This window comes from Hemitrygon akajei, chromosome 24 (assembly GCF_048418815.1).
Source record: "Hemitrygon akajei chromosome 24, sHemAka1.3, whole genome shotgun sequence".
In the NCBI taxonomy this organism is placed as follows: domain Eukaryota; kingdom Metazoa; phylum Chordata; class Chondrichthyes; order Myliobatiformes; family Dasyatidae; genus Hemitrygon; species Hemitrygon akajei.
The window spans coordinates 7,466,290-7,487,461 of NC_133147.1; the positions used below are offsets into that span (position 1 = coordinate 7,466,290).

General features: G+C 45.2%; 1 protein-coding gene across 3 annotated transcripts in view; it reads right to left on the bottom strand.

The window, feature by feature from the left end:
* LOC140715834 (proto-oncogene tyrosine-protein kinase LCK-like) overlaps positions 1-21,172 on the bottom strand; it is a 95,283-nt gene that overhangs the window by 48,041 nt on the left and 26,070 nt on the right. For 2 of the 3 annotated variants that reach the window (XM_073028270.1, XM_073028268.1), the window contains exons 2-5: positions 10,372-10,484; positions 5,000-5,069; positions 2,872-2,965; positions 2,305-2,403 (exon numbers count right to left, since the gene is read on the bottom strand). In XM_073028270.1, the coding sequence (XP_072884371.1) occupies positions 2,305-2,403; positions 2,872-2,965; positions 5,000-5,069; positions 10,372-10,479 (371 nt within the window). In that variant the 5' untranslated portion in view covers positions 10,480-10,484. Of the gene's footprint in view, positions 1-2,304; positions 2,404-2,871; positions 2,966-4,999; positions 5,070-10,371; positions 10,485-14,148; positions 14,230-21,172 lie in introns of those variants that run through there. The other variant, XM_073028271.1, reaches the window with a different exon arrangement.

The following is a 21,172-nucleotide window of genomic DNA, read 5'->3' on the forward strand; positions in this document are numbered from 1 at the left end:
TGGAAGCGGGAGGAATGGTCAGGGAATCTGATTCAGCACATGGGAACACACACAGCAAGAGAGCACATTACAACACAGGGACTCAACTAGATGCCACCAGAAGTCAGAAGTGTCCAAGGAAAGCCACTGGCTTTGCACAGGTTTTCCTCAGTTTTGTTCTTATTGTAAATCATGCGATCACCCATCGGAGGAGTCCAGCAGTACAATATAAACGCATGAAATCTGGTGGATAATATCAGCGGGTTAGGCAGCATCTGTAGGGGAGAAGGAGCTGTCAACATTTTGGCTTGAAGCCCTCTTCCCTTTGTGTCTCCAGTATAAAAATGTCTGCATCTGGAAAACCCAAGTCCCTGAGCAGCTGATGTCCGTTCATTGGATTTAAGTGTTTGGTCCTGATGAAGGGTCTCAGCTTGAAACGTCAACTCTTCATTCCTCACCACAGATGCTGCCTGACCTGCCGAGTACCTCCAGCATTTTGTGTGTTGATCTGATTTTCCAGCAGCTGCAGAATATCTCATGTTTGTGTAGTTTAAAATACACCCTGATATTTTTTAAACTACATAAACACAAGTGTGTGGAGTGTATGGGAGGGGCAGTACCTCTGTTGAGAGGGCTGGTCATTAAACCAGGTGAGGGTAGCTTGCACGCCTCATTTCCTTGTGGGATAGGGAGATGCCTGTCCTAGTGTAAAAAGTCAGCTCCAGCAGACTAGGCAGGTGAGATCTCCCGTGAGATGCAATGGCCAGGAAGGCGGTACTGTGAAGCTCCGTGAAGAGCGAAGGGCAGGGCAAGGCACAGAGACGTCATGGTCATCCACTGCAGCCACGGAAGACCCCGGTTGTGACGATTACTCGTATCACTGGACCCGAACTTCCGAGGTCAAGAGAGTGGAACTGTTCCAGTGCAATGGCTTTTCCACTTAAAAAAGTCTCCTGCACAGGTCCTTTTGTGCTGTCATTGTTGGATAACATGGACAATCAAGCAGTTTAAAATGTTGCGGAACTTTCAGTAGGATGCTAGTTAACAAAGAATGCCATTAACCCAGAGACTCCAAACACCATTGAGTTGCCCTTGGTGTAGAACCTGCCACAGTGTTTCCCTCAGCTCTAGTGACACAGTTTCAACCCTGACCTCTGATCAACTGACCAGAGTGGTCACTGAAACCTTTAACCTCTTGCTTCAGGAGAGTGTGACACCCTCCTGCTTTAAGCAGGCTTCAATTATACTGGTGCCCAAGAAAAGTTTGGTAACGTGTCCAAATGCCCATCACCCAGTTGCACTCACTGTATATCCACAGTGATGGAGTGTTTTAAGAGGTTGGAAATGAAACGTATCAGCTTCTGCCTGAGAGGTGATTTGAAGGATTTGCTGAGTACGCCTGCAGGAAAATGAATCTCAGAGTTGAATATGGTGACATATATGTACTTTGATAATAAATTTACTTTGCCCTTTGAACTTTGAAATAATAAGAAACAGCTGACTGGTGGGTTGGGTGAGAAGGATACGGGTCATGGAGACAGGGGTGTGAGAGCCAAACACGGGGAAATGAAGGCTCTGTGACACTACTTTGAAATTGATACGAAGGGGATGAACCCCTGATAGCCAGATGAACCCCTGATAAACAGACGAACCCCTGATAGACAGACGAACCCCTGATAGACAGACGAACCCGTGAAAGACAGCCAAACCCGTGATAGACAGATGAACCCCTGATAGACAGATGAACCCCTGATAGACAGCCAAACCCATGATAGACAGACAAACCCATGATAGACAGACGAACCCCTGATAGACGGACGAACCCCTGATAGACAGACGAACCCGTGAAAGACAGCCAAACCCGTGATAGACAGATGAACCCCTGATAGACAGACGAACCGCTGATAGACAGACGAACCCCTGATAGACAGCCAAACCCATGATAGACAGACAAACCCGTGATAGACAGACGAACCCGTGATAGACAGACAAACCCCTGATAGACGGCCAAACCCATGATAGACAGACGAACCCATGATAGACAGATGGTAGTGCACCAGAAAGTGAGCCAATGTCCTGGGCAGACAGAATGGTTTTCCAGACAGATGGCCTCCCAGGTACCGAGGTCAGTGGGCAAAAGGCAGCATATTGTGGATGGCTGTCTGATCCAGTTTATCATAAACACAAGAGATTCTGCAGATATCTGAGATCTTGAGCAGCACACACAAAATGTTGAAGGAACTCAGCAATCAATCCTCACCAGGGAGATAGATATGAAGAGAGATCACCTCGTTAAATAAAGAGGGAAAGAGAGCGAAGCCTTACGATTCAATCTCCAGCGTGTGTGCCTTAGCCACAAAGTTGTATGGGATGTATCCTTCTTGTCCAGTTTCCAGCAACTGGGCTTTCCACCATTCGCCCTCCCTGCAAAAAATGGCAAGAGCAACGTTAGTGACCTCGCCTCAGGTCAGACGTATGTCAGAGGTTAGTATGTGGAACGTGCTGCCAGGGGCGGTGGGGGTGGCAGATACATCAGGGACATTTCAGACCATATGACAGAGGGACAGAATTGTGTGTGTGTGTGTGTGTGTGTGTGTGTGTGTGTGTGTGTCTCTGAGTGAATATGTGTTGGTGTGTGTGCCTGTGGTCTGTGTTTGTGTCTATGTGTGAGTGTGTGTGAGAGTTTGTGTGGGTGTGTGTGGGTGTCAGTGTGTGTTTGTGTATGTCTGTCTGTGTTTCAGTGTGAACATTTGTGTATGTGTGTGAGTGTGTATGTGTGTGTGTGTGTACATAGATTTGTTACTTTCACTCCTCTTTTCCTGTTTTATACTTCTCCTACTTTATTGAAATAATCTGCCTCCACTGCTCTGTCACCTGTCTCCCACCACTCACCGTTGAATCACCTTCATCTGGTCGCCTTTCTTGAACTCCAGGTCATCGTGATGAGTTTTCTCATAATTGTACAAGGCGACAAATATATCATCAGCTGAAAAGAATCAGACCATTGGATTTTAACAATGGAGGATGAAAAAGGATGTTCATTTATTGCAATGTACTGTCCAGGCAAATATTACCCGTTCTCTGCTGGTCTATGTAGTTGGACAGCGTGATCGCATAACAGTCAGTGTAACACTTTACATCACCAACAACCAGAGTTCAATTCCCACCACTGTCTGTAAGGAGTTTGTATGTTTCCCCGTGACCGTGCGAGTTTCCTCCGTTGGCTCTGCTTTCCTCTCACGTTCCGAAGTTGTACAGGTAAGGGTTAGTAAGCCGTAGACATGTTGTGTGGGTGCCTCCAGCACTTCCTCGGACTCTGTTGGTCACTGACCTGCACAGCATCCTTCACTGGATGTTCCAATGTTTAAAACTCAGCTCATCAGGATTAATCTGGCCTCCAAAGGGAGCTGGATATGGACTTTAGGAAGAGTGTTTTGCAGGTGGTGGGAAAGCAATGAAGCAACGAGGCTGATGGAATTGTCCTACTAGGAACCTGGCAGACTGGCCTGGAGTAATGTGGACATGGAGAGGATGTTTCCTTTACTGGGGAGTCTAGAACCCAAGGGTACAGACGAGGAATATAAGGATGACCCTATAGAACAGAGATGAGAAGGAATTTCTTTACCCAGATAATGGTGAATCTGTGGAACTCAATGCCACAGACACCAGTGGAGACCAAGTCATTGGGAGTATTTAACGTGGACGTTGATAGTTTCCTCATTGGTAAGGGTGTCAAAGGTTATGGGGAGAAGGCAGGAGAATGGGGTTGAGAGGGATAATAAGTCAGCCATGATGAAATGGTGGAGCTGACTCACTGAGGTGAATGACCTAATTCTGCTCCTATGTCTTATGGTTGTATAGTGAATAACCTGACTTGGCAACTCAATACTCTGGTGAATCTTGGCAGTTTCTGAAAGGAACACCAAATATTTCATGCTCTCTGAGAAGCACCAGAAGAGGGTTGATAAAAAGGGGGGGGGGGGGGGTTAGTGAGGAAACTCAGTATAGGAAAATTCAACCTTTGCACCAGCAACAGCCAGTGAGGCCAGTAGAATGCTGGACATCTTCACCAAGGAAGATCGTCTGGAAGAAGTGAGTAAACTGTACGGTGACTGGTCACTGAGAAGCCAGTGATGGCTAAGGCTCAGCTCACGTATCAAGGACCAGAATATGGAACTGTTCAACTGGGAAAAGAGACATTTGGGTGGGAGACCCCTCACTATATTCAAGATGGCACAGAACAGGTTTCATCCAGAGTACTACGTTGAATAATGTGTGTTTCGACGATCAAACATAAATAAGGTAACTTAGTGGCAAAGCATTCTTCTTCCTAAGGAGTTTAGGATGAGCATCTTGCTAGAGAGATGAAGGTGAGGTCCGTAAGACCATAAGACACAGAGAAGAATTAGGCCTTTCAGCCCATTGAGTCTGCTCGGCTGTTCCACCATGGCTGTTCCTGGATCCCACTCAACCACAGAGAGGTTTAAGGAAAGACCAGTTATGGTGATATGGAGACTTTAGGTCTTCTCAAGGAATGCGAAGGAAGATGGACAAATTTGGTCTCTCAGATAACTTGTAGTATTATTGTTTTAATTTACTTATATTGAAACATGTTTTTACAGATTTGAAGTCAGACCATGTCTACTACATATTCTGTAAATTAAAACACAAAAGTTTCTGTAGCCTCTGGAATTGAGGATATTTGGAGTTAAAGTCTTCATTTTGGTGCAATGGGCGGATATGTAAGGCAGAGGTTGATAGATTCTTGACTGGTCGGGGCGTGAAGGGTTACGGGTAGAAGGCAGGAGATTGGGGCTGAGAGGGAAAATGGATCAGCCATGATGAAATGGAGCAGACTCGATGGGCCAAATGGCCTAATTCAACTCCTACATCTTATGGTCTAAATATTTCGCAGTTTGAGTGGGAAGAAAATTCTGACATCATACATAAGATTAATCGTTCACATCCAGATCTCCCATGACTAAGAACAACAACCAGCCTTGTATTGGTGAGAACTTACCTGGAAAGGGTGAAGTTGGTGGAGATTGAAGATTATAGGACACCAAGGGGTCTCGTATTTCTGGGTAATTCTATAGGATGAATGGAAAACAATGGCAATGTCAGTCTGGTTAAGCCGTCTCCTATCGTAAACAAGACGTGATGCTTCACTCTCCATGTTTGCTTTCTCCCAGTGAGAAGAAACAATCTCCTCACTTTCCAGCCCTTCCACTGAGCCCCCCTCCCCTCAGATCTGCCATTCCAGCTGTTTCATGAAGCTATAATCTTCTAGTGCAATATCATAGAACAGTGCAGTATAGGAACAGGCCCATTCCCTCTGCCAGCACAATCCTTCCATTTTCCTCACAGCCATGTTCCTACACAAATGTCCCTCAAAAGCCTCTAATGTACCCTACCCCTACCACCACCCCAGGTACCTACCACTCTGTGTGTAAAACACTTGCCCCTCACACCTCCTTTGGAATTATCCCCTCTCACCTTAAATGCATGCCCTCTGGTATTAGTCATTTCAATGTTGGGAAAATGATATTGTCTGTCTACTCTATCAGTGCTCCTCATAATCTTATAAACCTCCATCGGACCTTCCCTCAGCTTCTGCTGCTCCAGAGAAAACAACTCAAGTTTGTCCAACCTCTCATTATCCCTAACCCTCTGGTCCAGGGAGCACCCTGGTAAATCTCTTCTGCACCTTCTCCAAAGCTCAACATCCTTCCTATAATGAGGCAACTAGAACGCCAGATGTGGCCTAACTAGAGTTTTATAAAGCTGCGATATAACTCCCTGACTTTTGAACTTACTACCTTGACTAATAAAGTCAAGTAAGCCATATGCCTCCTTAACCACCCTATCAACCCATGTAGTTACTTTCAATTCCAAGATCCCTCTGTGCATCAACACTGTTAAGGGACTTATCTTCAACCGTGTGCTGTGTCTGGTACTGATTTCATCGCCTCTCCATCCCTGAGGCCTGACATGGTCATTTTGTCAGAAACTTCTAAGCAGGTGGCCATGGTAGAACTGACAGTGCCTTGGGAAGACCGGATTGTGAAGGTCTTTCAGCATAAGAAAGCTAACTATCAGGACCTGGTAGATCAGTGCCAAAGACACAATGTGAGCCTATAGAATTGGGATGTAGAGGCTCTGCTGGCTGCTCACTGTGCAGAGCCTATTCTCTCCTTGGCATTACAGGGGCTGCAAAGTAAAGAGCCATGCGGACCACCACAGAGGCTGCTGAGCGAGCATCCAGATGGCTATGGATCAAAAGGTGTGACCCATGGACTAATGCTGCTGGGACACAAGCCAGGGCTTGGTCGACCCTGGCTGGGTCACATGGGTGAGAGTGGCTGATGTTCGGAAGATCCGAAACACCCAATGTCCCCAGGTTACATCACTGATGATGTGTCCCAGTGCATCCGGGGATGTATCTCTTGTACTGGCTGCGAGAGGGCAGGCTAACTTTTATCCCAGCTCTGAGCATCAGTAACACAGCACTGCAGGTCACCACTTTCCAAGTGCATGGTCAAACACTTGTGTAATACTGGTAAAGAGTGTGTCTTTGGTAAGCAGAGGTTTAACTTGAGTAAATTTCGTGCCTTTGTATCTGGTGAAAAGAAAGTTAAAGGTTAACTGAAGTCAGCTCAGGTCCAATAGACATAAAGATCAGGTGCAGTTGATTATCGCATATCACCGCATATGGGATTATTATTTAGTTCCATTGAATCTTATCAAAGGCAATATTAGATTTTCATTCCCAGTATCAGATATTGTGGAAAATTGTGAGCAGTTTTGGGCCCCTTATCTACGAAGGGATGTGCTGACACTGGAGAGGGTTTAAAGGAGGTTCACAAAAATGATTGAATGGCTTGTCATATGAAAAGCGTTTGAGGTTCTAAGCCTGTATTCACTAGAATTCAGAAGAATGAGTGGTGACCTCACAGAAACCTATCGAATGATGAGAGGTCTTGATAGAGTGGATGTGGAGAAGGTGTTCCCGATGGTGAGTAGTCTAGGAGTGGAGAACACAGCCTCAGGGTAGAGGGGCATCCTTTTTGAACAGAGATGAGGATGAATTTCTTTAACCAGAAAGTGGTGAATCTGTGAAATTGCTGTGGAGGCTGTCTTGATGAATATTTAAAGCAGATGTTGATCAATAGTGTAATCATTTATTGGTATTAATTACAGATTTGTTGGTACAATGGAGACCATTTGAACAGTGGGAGCCTTTGACCTTCTAGATTGAGAAGGAGCTGATGACTTCCTGATGCACGTTAAGACCAATACAGTACCCCTCTTCTGCTAATTTTCCTATTTCAGAATTACACTCTTTGTGGAGGATCATGAGCAACTAGGAAAGTCCATCTCTGTCAGATGCAGTGACAACATTGTGCACCCCCATACTGGAAATTTTGTTCAATTATTACTGAACTGAATGCAGTAATTGGAGACTCACGTGGGTAACTTCTCCCCCACCCCAAACAGGAGTCAATTGGTGCCCATTCTCTCCAGTCGGCAAGACCAAGGAATTGATTGCGAACTTCAGAAGGGGAAGTCAGGAAAACACACGCCAGTCTTCATTGAAGGGAAAGCTTCAAGTTCCTGGATGTCAACATCTCAGAGGACCTGTCATAAACCTAACGCTTTGATTCAATCAACTTCGTTAGGAGTTTGTGGAGACTTGGCATGTCAACAAAGACTTGTACAAACTTCTACAGATACATTCGGACTGGTTACATCACCGTCTGGTATGGAGGCTCCAACGCATAGACTGGAGGCAGCTGCTGAGGGTTGTAGACTCATCAGATCCATCATAGGTACAACTCGCCCACCATCAAGGGCACCTTCAAGAGGTGGTGCTTTGGGAAGGTGACACTTATCTTTAAGAACCTTCATCATCTGGGACATACCCTTTTCTCATTACTACCATAGGGAGGAGGTACAGGAGCCTGAAGGCCCCTCTTCTCATTACTACCATCAGGGAGGAGGTACAGGAGCCTGAAGACCCCTCTTCTCATTACTACCATCAGGGAGGAGGTAATGGAGCCTGAAGACCCCTCTTCTCATTACTACCATCAGGGAGGTGGTACAGGAGCCTGAAGACCCCTCTTCTCATTACTACCATCAGGGAGGAGGTACAGGAGCCTAAAGACACACACTCAATGTTTCAGGAGCAGCTTTTTCCCCTCTGCCATCAGATTTCTGAACAGACTTTGAACACTACCTCATTATTCCTTATCTTTCAGCACTATTTATTTATTTTATAATTTATAATAATTGTATGCTTTTGCTCTGTACTGTTGCCACAAAACAACAAATATCACAGCATATGTCACTGTTAATAAACCTTATTCTGATTCAATTCCGATTCCCCTTCCCATTCCGATTCCGATTTTAATTTTGATACTGATTCTGACTCTGACTCTGACTCCAACTCCGACTCCGACTCCGATTCCGATTCTGACTCTGACTCCGATTCTGATTCTGACTCCGACTCCGACTCCGACTCCGAATCCGACTCCGACTCCGACTCCGACTCCGACTCCGACTCCGATTCTGACTCCAACTCCGATTCTGACTCCGACTCTGACTCTGACTCCGACTCCGACTCCGATTCTGACTCCGATTCCGACTCCGACTCCGATTCCGACTCCGACTCCGATTCTGACTCCGACTCTGACTCTGACAAACTGCTTCCACCCACTGATTCCCCAACACATTTTGCTTTCGGTTTCTCATTTTGACATCTCCGTCCCCTTTGATTGATCTCTGCCCTCACTGTGATGCTTTGCAGTAAGGTGCTTTCTGATCCCTGCCCCATGTGTTCAGCAGCACGTAGAACCTCGATGGGCTGCTGCTGATGTCCTGTGTTCCAGGACCCGGTCACCTGGGGTCTGATAAGAATGTATTTTGTTTCTGGAAACTAGCTCCTCATTCTCAACTCAGAGCCTCAGCAAGCTGTGAAGAGTTCCACATCGATCCATTTTCAGCAAATGACTCACTCAAGCTGCTTCAGGAAGCTGATGGGTCTCGAATTCGGTTTAACTTTCCACATGCACAAGATGCTAAACCCAGCTATGTAACTGAACTGGGGAGGGGAGCGGAGAGGGTGGAGGTCACTTGTGAGTCTATAGTTCACGGTACATTGATTAGCGAAAGGAATGGAAACGTCAGTAACTGTTCAGATTGTACTCCTCCGGCAGACCATTGATTAGTCTCAAACCCCTCACCAAGACCAACTGCACAATTAGAATTAGGTTTATTTTCATTGATATATGTTGTGAAATTTGTTGTTTTTATGGTAGTGGTACAGTGTGAGGCATAAAAATTACTGTAAGTTACAACATTACATAAACAGTGCAAAAAAGGAATAGTGAGGGGTGTTCATGGTTCATCGTCCATCAGATATCGGATGGTGAAGGGGAAGAAAGAAGCTCATTGGAAAACATTGAGTCATGTGTCTTTGGACTCCTGTACCTCCTCCCTGATGGTAGTAATGAGAAGAGGGGTCTTCAGGCTCCTGCACGTCCTCCCTGATGGTAGCAATGAGAAGAGGGGTCTTCAGGCTCCTGCACGTCCTCCCTGATGGTAGCAATGAGAAGAGGGGTCTTCAAGCTCCTGTACCTCCTCTCTGATGGTAGTAATGAGAAGAGGGCATGTCCTGGACAGTGACCTGGCTACTGAGGGGTGTCATTTGATGCTGGATTGGAGCCTTGTTTCTTCCTCCCATTACTGATGTATGGAAACACCAACACCTTTGAATGGAAATTCCTACAAAAAGTAGAGGATATAGCCCAGTCCATTACAGGTAAAGCCCTCCCAACTACTGAGTGCATCTACATGAAACACTGTCGCAGGAAAACACCGTCCATCATCAGGGACCCCCGCCACCCAGAACATGCCATCTTCTCTCTGTTGCCATCAGGTAGAAGGTACAGGAGCCTCAGTATTCACAGCACCAGGTTCAGGGACAGTTACTACCCCTCAACCATCAGACTCTTGAATCAGAGGGGATAACTTCACTCAACCTCACTCACTCATCACTGAACTGTTCCCACAGCCTATAGACTCACTTTCACAGGCTCCTCATCTCATGTTCTTGTTAGTTATTGCGTATTCATTGATATTTGTGTTTGCACAGTCTGTTGCCTTCTGCTCGCTGTTGGGCCATCTTCCATTGATTCGGTGATGGGTATTATTCTATAGCTTTATTAAGTATTCCCACAAGAAAATGAATCTCAGGGTTGTATATGGTGACATATCTGTACTTCGACACTTAGAAATACTTTGAAAATTACTTTAACTACTTTGTCAACCACATATTTAATTTAAAGGAATAACTTATTTTACTTAAACCTGTTCACTGACTGGGCAACTCACTTGTTGCAGGTACTGTTTCTGCTCTCGTTCATACTCCAGTCTGCACTGCTCACACATGTCCTCAATCCAGTTGTCGTCATCGTAGTCTGTGCTGCAGTTACAGCCCATTGTCACTGGAAAACAAAGAACATTTGCCTTAAACCACAGAGGCCAACGTCTGCTTTGGGGTTATGCAGAGAGATGCCTCTCTCCGCAGGTGCATGCTGAGTATTCTTTTCACCCACTTCTTGGTGCATTTCAACACAATAATTTATTTTTAACCTTTCATTTCACCTCTCACTGTTGAATACTTGTCCGAGAGTAAATTGAAAACTACAGCACAGAGTCTGTGCCAGACTCTTAATCTCCCTCTCCCATTGAGAAGAGGGGTTCTCAAGAGGGGTAGCTGAACCATAGACCTCCATACCCCTCCCATCCACGTACCTATACAGATTTATCTTAAATGTTGAAATCGAACTTAAATCCACCACCTCCACTGGCAGCTCGTTCCACACTTGCACCACCCTCTGAGTGAAGAAGATCTCCCTCAGGTTCCCCATAAATGTTTCAACTCTCACCCTTTACCCATGACCCAACCTCAGTGGAAAAAGCCTGCTTGCATTTACCCTGTTTAGTTATGGCACGCACCCGACTGTGCCAGCTTCTGGGGTTCACACACTCTGACTCTCTGGAATGTGGCTCACTGGCACTGTCCTTTTAAAGATTCGGGCCTGCCCTGCTAACTGGCAGCCATGTTTCGGCACCAGGATTTTAATATTTGAAGTGTGGTTCGGTGCTCTATCGTCAGTTCAACTTCAGATTCTCATTGAGCATCTAGTTTAGAACCCTGTCTTTGCATCGTGTCTCGATTCTAGTCTCACGTACTCCAGCAGTCGGGTCCTTACCACCTTCGCCTGGTCTCTTGTCACATATCTATAACCCTCATAATTTTTATACCTCAAAATAAAAATAATGTACAGACTCTGAACAGTGGGAATTGAAGCCTATCAGTGATGACCGGTGTTGTAAAGGACTTGCTCTAACCACCCATTCACTGTGTTTATTTGTCCCCTTCCTTTCCCCAGGCTCGGAGTTCCACCTCACCAGGAACTGAAGATGTCAAGATTCCAGTCATTACGTCTGGTTCATCATTCACAACAGGTGCTATTTGCTCTTGAGGCTGAATAATTTTTATTTTAAGGATTATTACAGGAGCGTGCATCACTAACCTAGAGCACCCTGTGTGCAAACTTAGTTGAATAAGCAAATAACACACACTGTGTGGTCCATCCATCAACTCACAATCAGAACAAGCAGGCCATACAGAGCCTAGAGTTCTGACTGCCTCATTATAGGAAGGATATTGAAGCTTTGGAGAGGGTGCAGAAGATGTTCACCAGCACGCTGCCTGGTTTAGAGGGTGTGTGTGTTCACGAGAGGCTGGATAAACTTGGCCTGCTTTTCTGGAGCACCGGAGACTGAGGGGAGATCTGATGGAGGTTTATAAGATTATGAGAGGCACAGGGAGAGTAGAGAGAGACTGTTTCCCAGGGTTGAAACGTCTAATACCAGAAGGCATGCATTGAAGATGAGAGGGGGTAGGTTCAAAGGGGATGTGAGGGGTAAGTTTTTCACTCAGAGTGGTGGATGCCTGGAATGTGCTGCCTGGTACAGTGGTGGTAGAGGCAAAAGCATTAGAGGCTTGTAAGAGACGTCTAGATAGACACATGAATGTGAGGAAGACAGTGGGATATGGACATTGTATAGGTAGGAGGGTTTAGTTTCTTGGGGGGGGGGGGTATGATTTACTTTTTAGCCAATTTGGCACAACATTTTGAGCAGCAGGGTCTGTTCCTGTGCTGTACTGTTCTACGTAGAAGAGTGACAACAATTTTGTTGATATTTTATTCATTTGACATTATACTTTTGGTCAATGAAAGCGGAAACATTTAAGAATAATCAGACAGACATGTGGTTCAGCTTGCCTGTAACTTGCAGAGTGTAGATCTCTGATGTTGGTGCAGTGTCGAACCTCAACCCCCAACCCCTAATTCCCAAACTTCTCAGTTGGGATCAGTCCTCATTCCCTTCTCCTCTCAGTCTCACTTCTCCTTCACTTTCCTATTTAACCACAGTCAGGGAATTCATGATTTGTGTGGAGGACAATATGAATTTTAATACACTTTAAAGGATCAATAATTTGGGGAATAAAAGTTGCATTTACAAGCACCTTTCAAGAGTCAGAACAGTGCACCTGTTTATACCAACAGTGCCATTTATCCTGTCCAGAGTCCAACCCATAATCTTTCCAGGTATGCAATGCCACTTGATGAATTTTATTAAAATATTTATATTGTTACATCACTGAGACAAGATGAGCATCTGTAAGGCCGGTATAATTTAGAGAAAATTAAGACTGACTGTTATGCATACACTTTTCTGTTGGTGCAGGCTTTTCCAGGAAGTTTTAAATTTAACTCCTTTGATCTCCTTTGATCCAATAGTTTAAAACCGTGACTGAACTGAGTTCCAAGCTGCATTGAGAGGGAAGAAGGGTTGCCATGGTAGCGTATGGGTTAGCGCTGCGCTATTACAATTCAGGAGGGGGTCAGAGTTCGGAGTTTAATTCGGATGTCCTCTGTAAGGATTCTGTATGTCCTTTCCCCTGGAAGCATGGTTTTTCGCCACTCTCTGGCTAAAGAAATTCTGCTTTATCTTTGTTCTAAGTGGACATCCTTCTATTTGAGGGGTTCCCAACTTTTTTTTTAATGCCATGGACCCTTACCATTAACCACGGATCCCAGGCTGAGAACTCCTGCTCTGTTCTGCGGCTATGACCCCTGGTCCTAGACTCCCCCAACACTGGACAGATCCTCTCCACATCTCAGCTTTTATTTCACTGTTTTAAAAACCGAATCATAAAAAGGTTCAGCAGAGAAAGAAGCTGTTCTGACGGTGTGCAGGCAACCTGAGATAACTTTCACAAGACAAAACCTACTTAGTGACGTGGGATGAACTCAACAGCACAAAGGTAGGTTTTTTCCAGCTATTTTGTACTTGCGACATTAACCAGGGGTGTTGTACACAAAGGGCCTGAATTATTGTTGAGAATCCCTACCAGACATCCCACGGTCTCTCTGACCCACTACCGTCAGGAAGGAGGTACAGGAGCATCAGGACTAGGAGTGCCAGACTGGGTAACAGCTTCTTCCCTCAGGCTGGGAGACTAATGAATATCCTGCCCCACCGAGGCCTCGTCACTACGACAGCGAGCTGTTCGCTGTTTACCTGTGCTGTGCCCCTCTACATGCCCTTTGAATGATAGTTCATTCACATATTGATGGTAAGTAATATTTTGTTTTATGTGCAGTGTATATCATTTTGATAGCCGTTTTGTGGATGCACTGTGGTCCAGAGGATCTGTGGCTGGAGACGTTGATCAACCTTACCGCTTGGGGAAAGTAACTGTTTTTGAGTCTGGTTGTCCCGGTGTGGATGCTACGTAGCCTCCTCCCTGTGGGAGTGGGACGAACAGTCCATGAGCAGAGTGGGTGGGAATCCTACATGGTGTTACTGGCCCTTTCCCGGCACCTTTCTGTATACACGTCCCTGACGGTGGTTGGGCTGGTGCTGGAAACGTGTTGGCCAGTTATGACGACCTGTTGTCGAGCCCTCCTAATGAAATCCCAAATATTTCTTCAAAATGCTCTTTGGGGTGCAAAATCCTCCCCTAATAGTTTTAACCTCAGCTTTTCAGAAATAAGTTTATTTCAGAGCTAAGTTACTGCCAGCAGTTACCGTTTCCACTATTTCCTGTTGATCCACGTGGGAACGGAATGCCTTTACTGCTTGTATTCTCCTTTCCCCGAGATCTGGAAACACTGACAAATATCTGTAAGAAAGAAATGGCATTACACTCTGTCAGAGTGCCAACTAGTGTTCCTAGTTACCACAGGAAAGTTCTCTTTCCAGCAACGAAGGGGGAGACCAGGAGAAGTTTAACTTGGCACGGCCTTTAGTGTAATGTCTGAATTGCTGTATCTCGTATGGTGCAGCACTCCCTCGTTACAGAGTACAAATCCCTCTCTGTATACAGTGCTCAGGGTTTCATAATGCAGCTTAAACTCAGAATGCTCTGAGGCACGAGAACTCTGCCTACAAATTATAGTGGGCTGTATCTCACATAGTGATGAGTTGCAGTACAGGAAGGAGTTAGAGAGACGAGTGATGTGGTGTCATGACAACAGCATTTCCATCAATGTCAGCAAAACTAAAGAGCTGATGACTGACTTCAGAAAAGAGGGAGGTCACACGCTCCTGCCTACACCAAGGTATTGAGGGTGAGATGGAGGAGAGCTTCAAGTTCTTGAGAGTCAACATCCTCAATATCCTGTCCTGGTCCAACCACAAAGATGTCATGGCATGAAACCTCACCAGCACTGCCAGCTTAATCAAATAGCCCACCCACCACAGACATTCGCTCTTCTCCCCTCTGCAGACTCTGTCTACACCTCACTGCCTCGGTAAGTAGCCAGCGTGATCAAATACCCCACCCACCCCAGATGCTCTCTCTTCTCCCCTCTCCCATTGGGCAGAAGTTACAAAAGCCTGGAAGCACGTCCCACCAGGCTCAAGGACAGCTTCTGCCTCACTGATTTAAGGTTATTGAATGGTTCCCTGGTATGATAAGATGGTTTCTTGGCCTCATATCTACAATGTTATGATTTTACTTAATTTTTACAAGAAAGAATATAATTAGAACAAAAAAAATGTCCCCGTCCTAAACTCACAAAGTCATAGCCTACACGAAGCGGTGGGTCGCCAGGGTAGTGTAGTGGTTAGCATAACGCTCAGGGTGTCAGAGTTCAGAGTTCAATTCCAGCACTGTGGAATTACCTACAAACCCTAACTCATATGCCTTTGGAATGTGGGAGGAAACCGGAGCACCTGGAGGAAAGCCATGTGGTCACAGAGAGAACGCACAAACTCCTTACAGATGGTGGTGGGAATTGAACCTGGATCACTGGAGCTGTCAAGCATTCCACTTACCATTACCCTACCATGAATGCTTTTAGCGCAGTGCTTTTAACACTATATAATGGCGTTGGTATTTACCTCCCATTAGCCATGCCCTCAGGACAAAGGTGACTTCCTTCCACTCTGGGTCTGTGGCTCGAGGCCTTTATGGAAACAGAGCCTCCTCCACAGACAGGACAGGATATGGCTGTCGTGGTGGGTCTGTGTTCGTCTTGTGAAATTCTCTCACCACAACCACTGGCCTTCTGCATACTTCCGATGCATCAACCTGACCTGAAAGCCCCTTCTTCACTTGGTCCAGTTGTGCCGAGGGACTCCCAGGACTCGGTGAGGATGCCACATTTCAGGGAAGCTTTCAGAACCTCGTGATTCCATTTTACTGGCTGCCTGGAAATCTCCCACCACTGAACTCGGAACAGTCTCCATTTTGGATATCTGGTGTCTGGAATGTGCTCAGTTAAGCTGCCTGATTTGTCAAGAGCTATCATGGTCATGGAAGGTGCTGGGACCTCTTTAGTGGTGATTATAGGAGCTGACTCTGGGCTGGCAGGACTTTCATATGAAGAAAGACTGGATCGACTAGGCTTATACTCACTGGAATTTAGAAGATTGAGGGGGGATCTTATTGAAATGTATAAAATTCTAAAGGGATTGGACAGGCTAGATGCAGGAAGATTGTTTCTGATGTTGGGGAAGTCCAGAACGAGGGGTCACAGTTTAAGGATAAAGGGGAAGCCTTTTAGGACCGAGATGAGGAAAAACTTCTTCACACAGAGAGTGGTGAATCTGTGGAATTCTCTGCCACAGGAAACAGTTGAGGCCGGCTCATTGGCTGTATTTAAGAGGAAGTTAGATATGGCCCTTGTGGCTAAAGGGATCAGGGGGTATGGAGAGAAAGCAGGTACAGGGTTTTGAGTTGGATGATCAGCCATGATCATACTGAATGGCGGTGCAAGCTCGAAGGGCCAAATGGCCTACTCCTGCACCTATTTTCTATGTTTCTATGACTGCAGGAAGTGGCTCTGACAGCTCTGGAAACCTTTCTTCTCCAACAATTGACTCTGCTCTCGCCACTACAGCCCCACACACTGTTGAGGTGTTGAAAAGCCATTTCTCAAGGACTGGTGTTCCAGAACACTTAGTTGTCCCGGTAACACTGAGTGCCTGGGCAGCCTTGCAGCTCTTGGTCCACAGCTTTCTGCCAGAGCTCAGGTGCAGATGCTACTCCAAAATAAGCCTATTATAGCAATAAAGCCCTACGTGAGTGTTTATGGTGAGAAACACTTTGGACTCTTCTTCCATCTCCATCTGTGGGTAGGCCTCTGTAAAGTCCACTTTGCTGGAGTGTTTTCCTCCAGAAAGGTTTGCAAAGGTATCTTCTATTCTGGGCAGAGAGTATTGCTCTGCTTTCAGTACTGGGTTAATAGTGGCCTTGAAATTATCTCCAATCCTGACAGATCCATTCTTCGTGGCCACTGACAACACCAGCATTGTCCACTCAATCTTGAAAGGAATTCCTTCAGCCTCCATGTGATTGAGCTCTCTTGGCTACTTTATCACGAATAGTATAATGATATGGACAGGCTTTGTAAAACTTGAGAGTGGCATTTTCATTTAACAATGTTTTCCCCTTGATATGTTGAAGTTTTCTGAAGCCCTCCTTGAACTGCTGTGGCATCATCTAGTATCTTTCTTAATTTGCTTTCAGTTGACTCTGTTGCAGGGGATGTGACATGCAAATGGTGGATGGATCTCCAATCAAGCTGTAGATGTTTCAGACAATCACGACACTACAATTCTGGCCTTCCCATTTTTACCACCTACAAGCCCAATGTGGTTTGTTGGTTGTTGTATTGCACTGTTACGAATGCCATTCCCACAGGAGTTATCTTTTCTCCAGTACACATTCTTAGTTTGATATCTGCAGGCTTCAGTTCAGTATCTTTGAAATGCCATTCAAACTCTTTTTGTGGAAGGACTGAAACAGCCAAGTCCATATCAAATTCCATTTTAATTAATTTGCCATTCACTTCTGGAGTAAGTTGCTTGTCTATTGTTAGTTTTCACATTGTAAATCTCAAGGCTGCGCAGTCCTGTATCACTCTCATCATTATTAGATTTTCCATCAACAACATGCAGTTTAGTGCTCTTTTTGAAACCGTAACTTGACTGTTTATCTGATTCTCTTCCCTGTGAGTCCATTTATTTTTGTCTGTCAAACATGCTCTTTGTATGTGTCCTACTCTGTTGCATTTTTCTGCAAGTTTCATTAAACCTGCATTGGTCTGATATAAGTGAGTCCCTGTCATGACAGTAACACAGTTTCTGTTAGACATTGCAATTTTGTTCACACTCACTTCCATTCCTGGCTATAATTCAATTGCATCTCTGTCTGTTGTTTCCATTAATACAGGGGGCCTAAACTGCTCACAATACTCCAAGTGAGGCCTCACCAGTGCTTTATAAAGTCTCAACATTACATCCTTGCTTTTATATTCTAGTCCTCTTGAAATGAATGCAAGCATTGCATTTGCCTTCCTCACCGATTCAACCTGCAAATTAATCTTTACAGAATCCTGCACAAGGACTCCCAAATCCCTTTGCACCTCTGATTTATGAATTTTCTCTCCATGTATCAAATAGAATACGCTTTTATTTCCTTACCAAAGTGCATGACCATACACTTCCTGACACTGTATTCCATCTGCCAATTCTTTACCCATTCTCCTCATCTGTCCAAGTCCTTCTGCAGCCTCTCTGCTTCCTCAGCATTACTTGCACCTCCACCTATCTTTGTACCTCCCTTAAAACTGGCCACAAATCCATCAATTCTGCCATCCAAATTACTGACACACAATGTAAAAAGAACCGGGCTCAACACTTACTACTGCAGAACACCACTAGTCACTGGCAGCCAATCAGAAAAGGCTCCCATTATTCCCACTCTTTCTCCTGCCAATTAGCTAAAGCTCCATCCATGCTAGAATCTGTCCTGTATTACCATGGGATCATAGCTTGTTATGCAGTCTCATGTGCGGAACCTTGTCAAAAGTCTTCTGAAAATCCAGGTACACACATCTACCGATTCTCCTTTATCAATCCTGCTTGTTATTTCCTCAAAGAATGCCTAACAGATTTGTCAGAAAAGATTTCCTTACAGGGAAACCATGCTGACTTTGGCCTATTTTATCATTTGCATCCAAGAACCACATCCTTAAAAATCAATTCCAACATCTTCCCAACCATTGAAGTCAGGCCAACTGGCCTATAGTTTCCTTTCTTCTGCCTTCCTCCCTTCTGAAAGAGTGGCATGACATTTGAAATTTTCCAGTCCCCCAGGACCATGCCAGAATCCATTGATTCTTGAAAGATTTCTGCTAATGCCTCCACAATCTCTTCAGAAACCTGGACTGTAGACCATCTGGTCCAGGTGACTTATCTACCTTCAGACCTTTCAGTTTCCCAAGCTTCTTCTCCCTAGTAATGGCAACTTCACTCACTTCTGACCCCAATACTCTCAAACCTCTGGTGCTTTCCACAGTAAAGACTAACGCAATCAGTCTGATTTCATCAGAAGCATCAGCTTGCTTATGTCTGGGTGGTGTGGTCAGTGCATGTTGCAACATTTTCCATCTTGCCCATTCTCTGATCTTTTAAAAACCCCAGAAGGTATTGCATAAACTGTTCATGATGATGGTTCACCACAATGTTAACGGCTGAGCAAACTTAGCAAAGGCAGAATCGGTTTAATGTTGGTGGTGTCACTACACGTAGCCTATGGTGAAGATCTATGAAGTCCACTGCTCAGTGACACACATAGGCTGCTGAACGCTTTAACATTAAGAAGGTGATCGTGTGGAGCCAATCTGAGACCACCCTGAATTTAAAAGAGTTTGATTCAGTACAGAGACTGCTGATGCTGGCAGTTGCCTTCTCCAAGGAGGTCTCTCACCGCAGTAGTCACAAACATGAGAAAGTCTGCAGATGCTGGAAATCCAATTCAACACACACAAAATGCTGGAGGAACTCAGCATTCAGGTCGCGTCTTTGGAAAAGAGTCTACCGCTGACTTTTCGGGCCCAAGTTGTACCTTGCTCTTTCTCCTCCCCTCTCTTCCATGGTTCACTGTCCTCTGTTGTCAAATTCTTTTTTCCTCAGTCCTTTAACTCTTTAAACTATCACTTCCGAGCTTCTTACTTCACCTTCCCTTCCCATATCGACCCTCTTTCCTCCTCACCTGGTCTCACACATCACCTGCCAGCTTGTACTCCTTCCCCTCCCCCACCTTCTTATCTGCCTTCTGCCCCTCCTTTTCCAGTCCTGCTGAAGGGTTTCAACCAGAAAACCTGACTGTTTGTTCACCTCCATAGATGCTGCCTGACCTGTGAGCATTTTGTGTGTGTTGCTCTGACCCAAGTTTGTTCAAAGGTTTCAAAGATACACTTAATGTCAGAGAAATGTATGCACAAACAGTCTCTCAAAAATTCAAACATTACGCTTGAAAGAGTACAGACACAACTTACAAGGATGTTGCTGGGTGTTGAGGACCTGAGGTATAGGGAAAAGTTGAATAGGTTAGGAATTTATTCCCTGGGCCATAGGAGTATGAGTTGAGATTTACAGAGATGCTGAAAATAGATAGATTGAATGCAGGCTTTGTCCCCTCAGGGGTTGGATAAGATAAACTAGAGGCCATAGGGTTAGGGTAAAATGTTTAAGAGGAATCTGAGGAAGAACATCTTCATCTCAAGGGTGGTGTGAGTGTGGAATGAGCTACCAGCAGATATGGTAGAGGGAAGTTCAGTTGCAACATTTAAGAGTAGTTCGGATAGGTAAAGCACTGTGCAAAAATTCTAGGCACGTATATATTGCAAGGGCGCCTAAGACATTTGCACAATACAGTGTTTGTCTCTGTGGAGCGGAGAGGGAGTTTGAAAATCTGGCAGGAACAATGGATATTGGGAATGGTGAGGGTGAAGTGCTGTGGGAGGGGTGTGGGACAGGTGGTAGAGAAGGAGTGCCAGTGGTGGGGGGGGGGGGGGGTGAGGGTGGTACAGATGCAGTCACACCCAGTCCTGAGACACCAGGCAAGATCATTTGATTCCAAAAAATTGGTTGATTGATCACTACAGAATCTCTCTCTGGTGTTTCCCGCTCCCTCCTCTCTCCCTTCTCCCTTTTCCCAACCATGATTCCTTCTTCCTATACCCTTTCCCACTTCCAGTCCATAATTAAGACCCATATCAGAAACAGGTTTTTCATCACTCACATGTGTCATGAAATTTGTTTTGTTTTGCGGCATAAAACATAAAATTAACATAAAATTACTACAGTACTGTGCAAAGATCTTAGGCTCCCTAGTTATGTATATGTGCCTGAGACTTTTGCACAGTGCTGTCCATGGACGGGAGAGGTTTAGAAGGCTATAGTCCTGGTGATGGTACATGGGACTAAGCAGAAGAGTAGGCAAACAAGGACTCAATGGGCTGAAGAGTGGGGTTCTGTGTTGTAGCCCTCTATATCTCAATAACCCTGTGACAATGAGTTAAAATCAGAATTCTTTGCTGGAATTTCTTTGTGAAGGTGATAATACTTCTCTGGGCCTCGTATCATTGTGCAACGTGGATTGTTGAAAGACAGTGGTTACAAAAGTAGAAAACAAGTTAGAGACATTGAGTCATAGAAAAGTACAGCACAGAAACAGGCCCTTTGGCCCATCTGGTCTGTGCTGGACCACTTAAACTGCCTAGTCCCACTGACCTGCACCTCCATATCCCTGTCATCC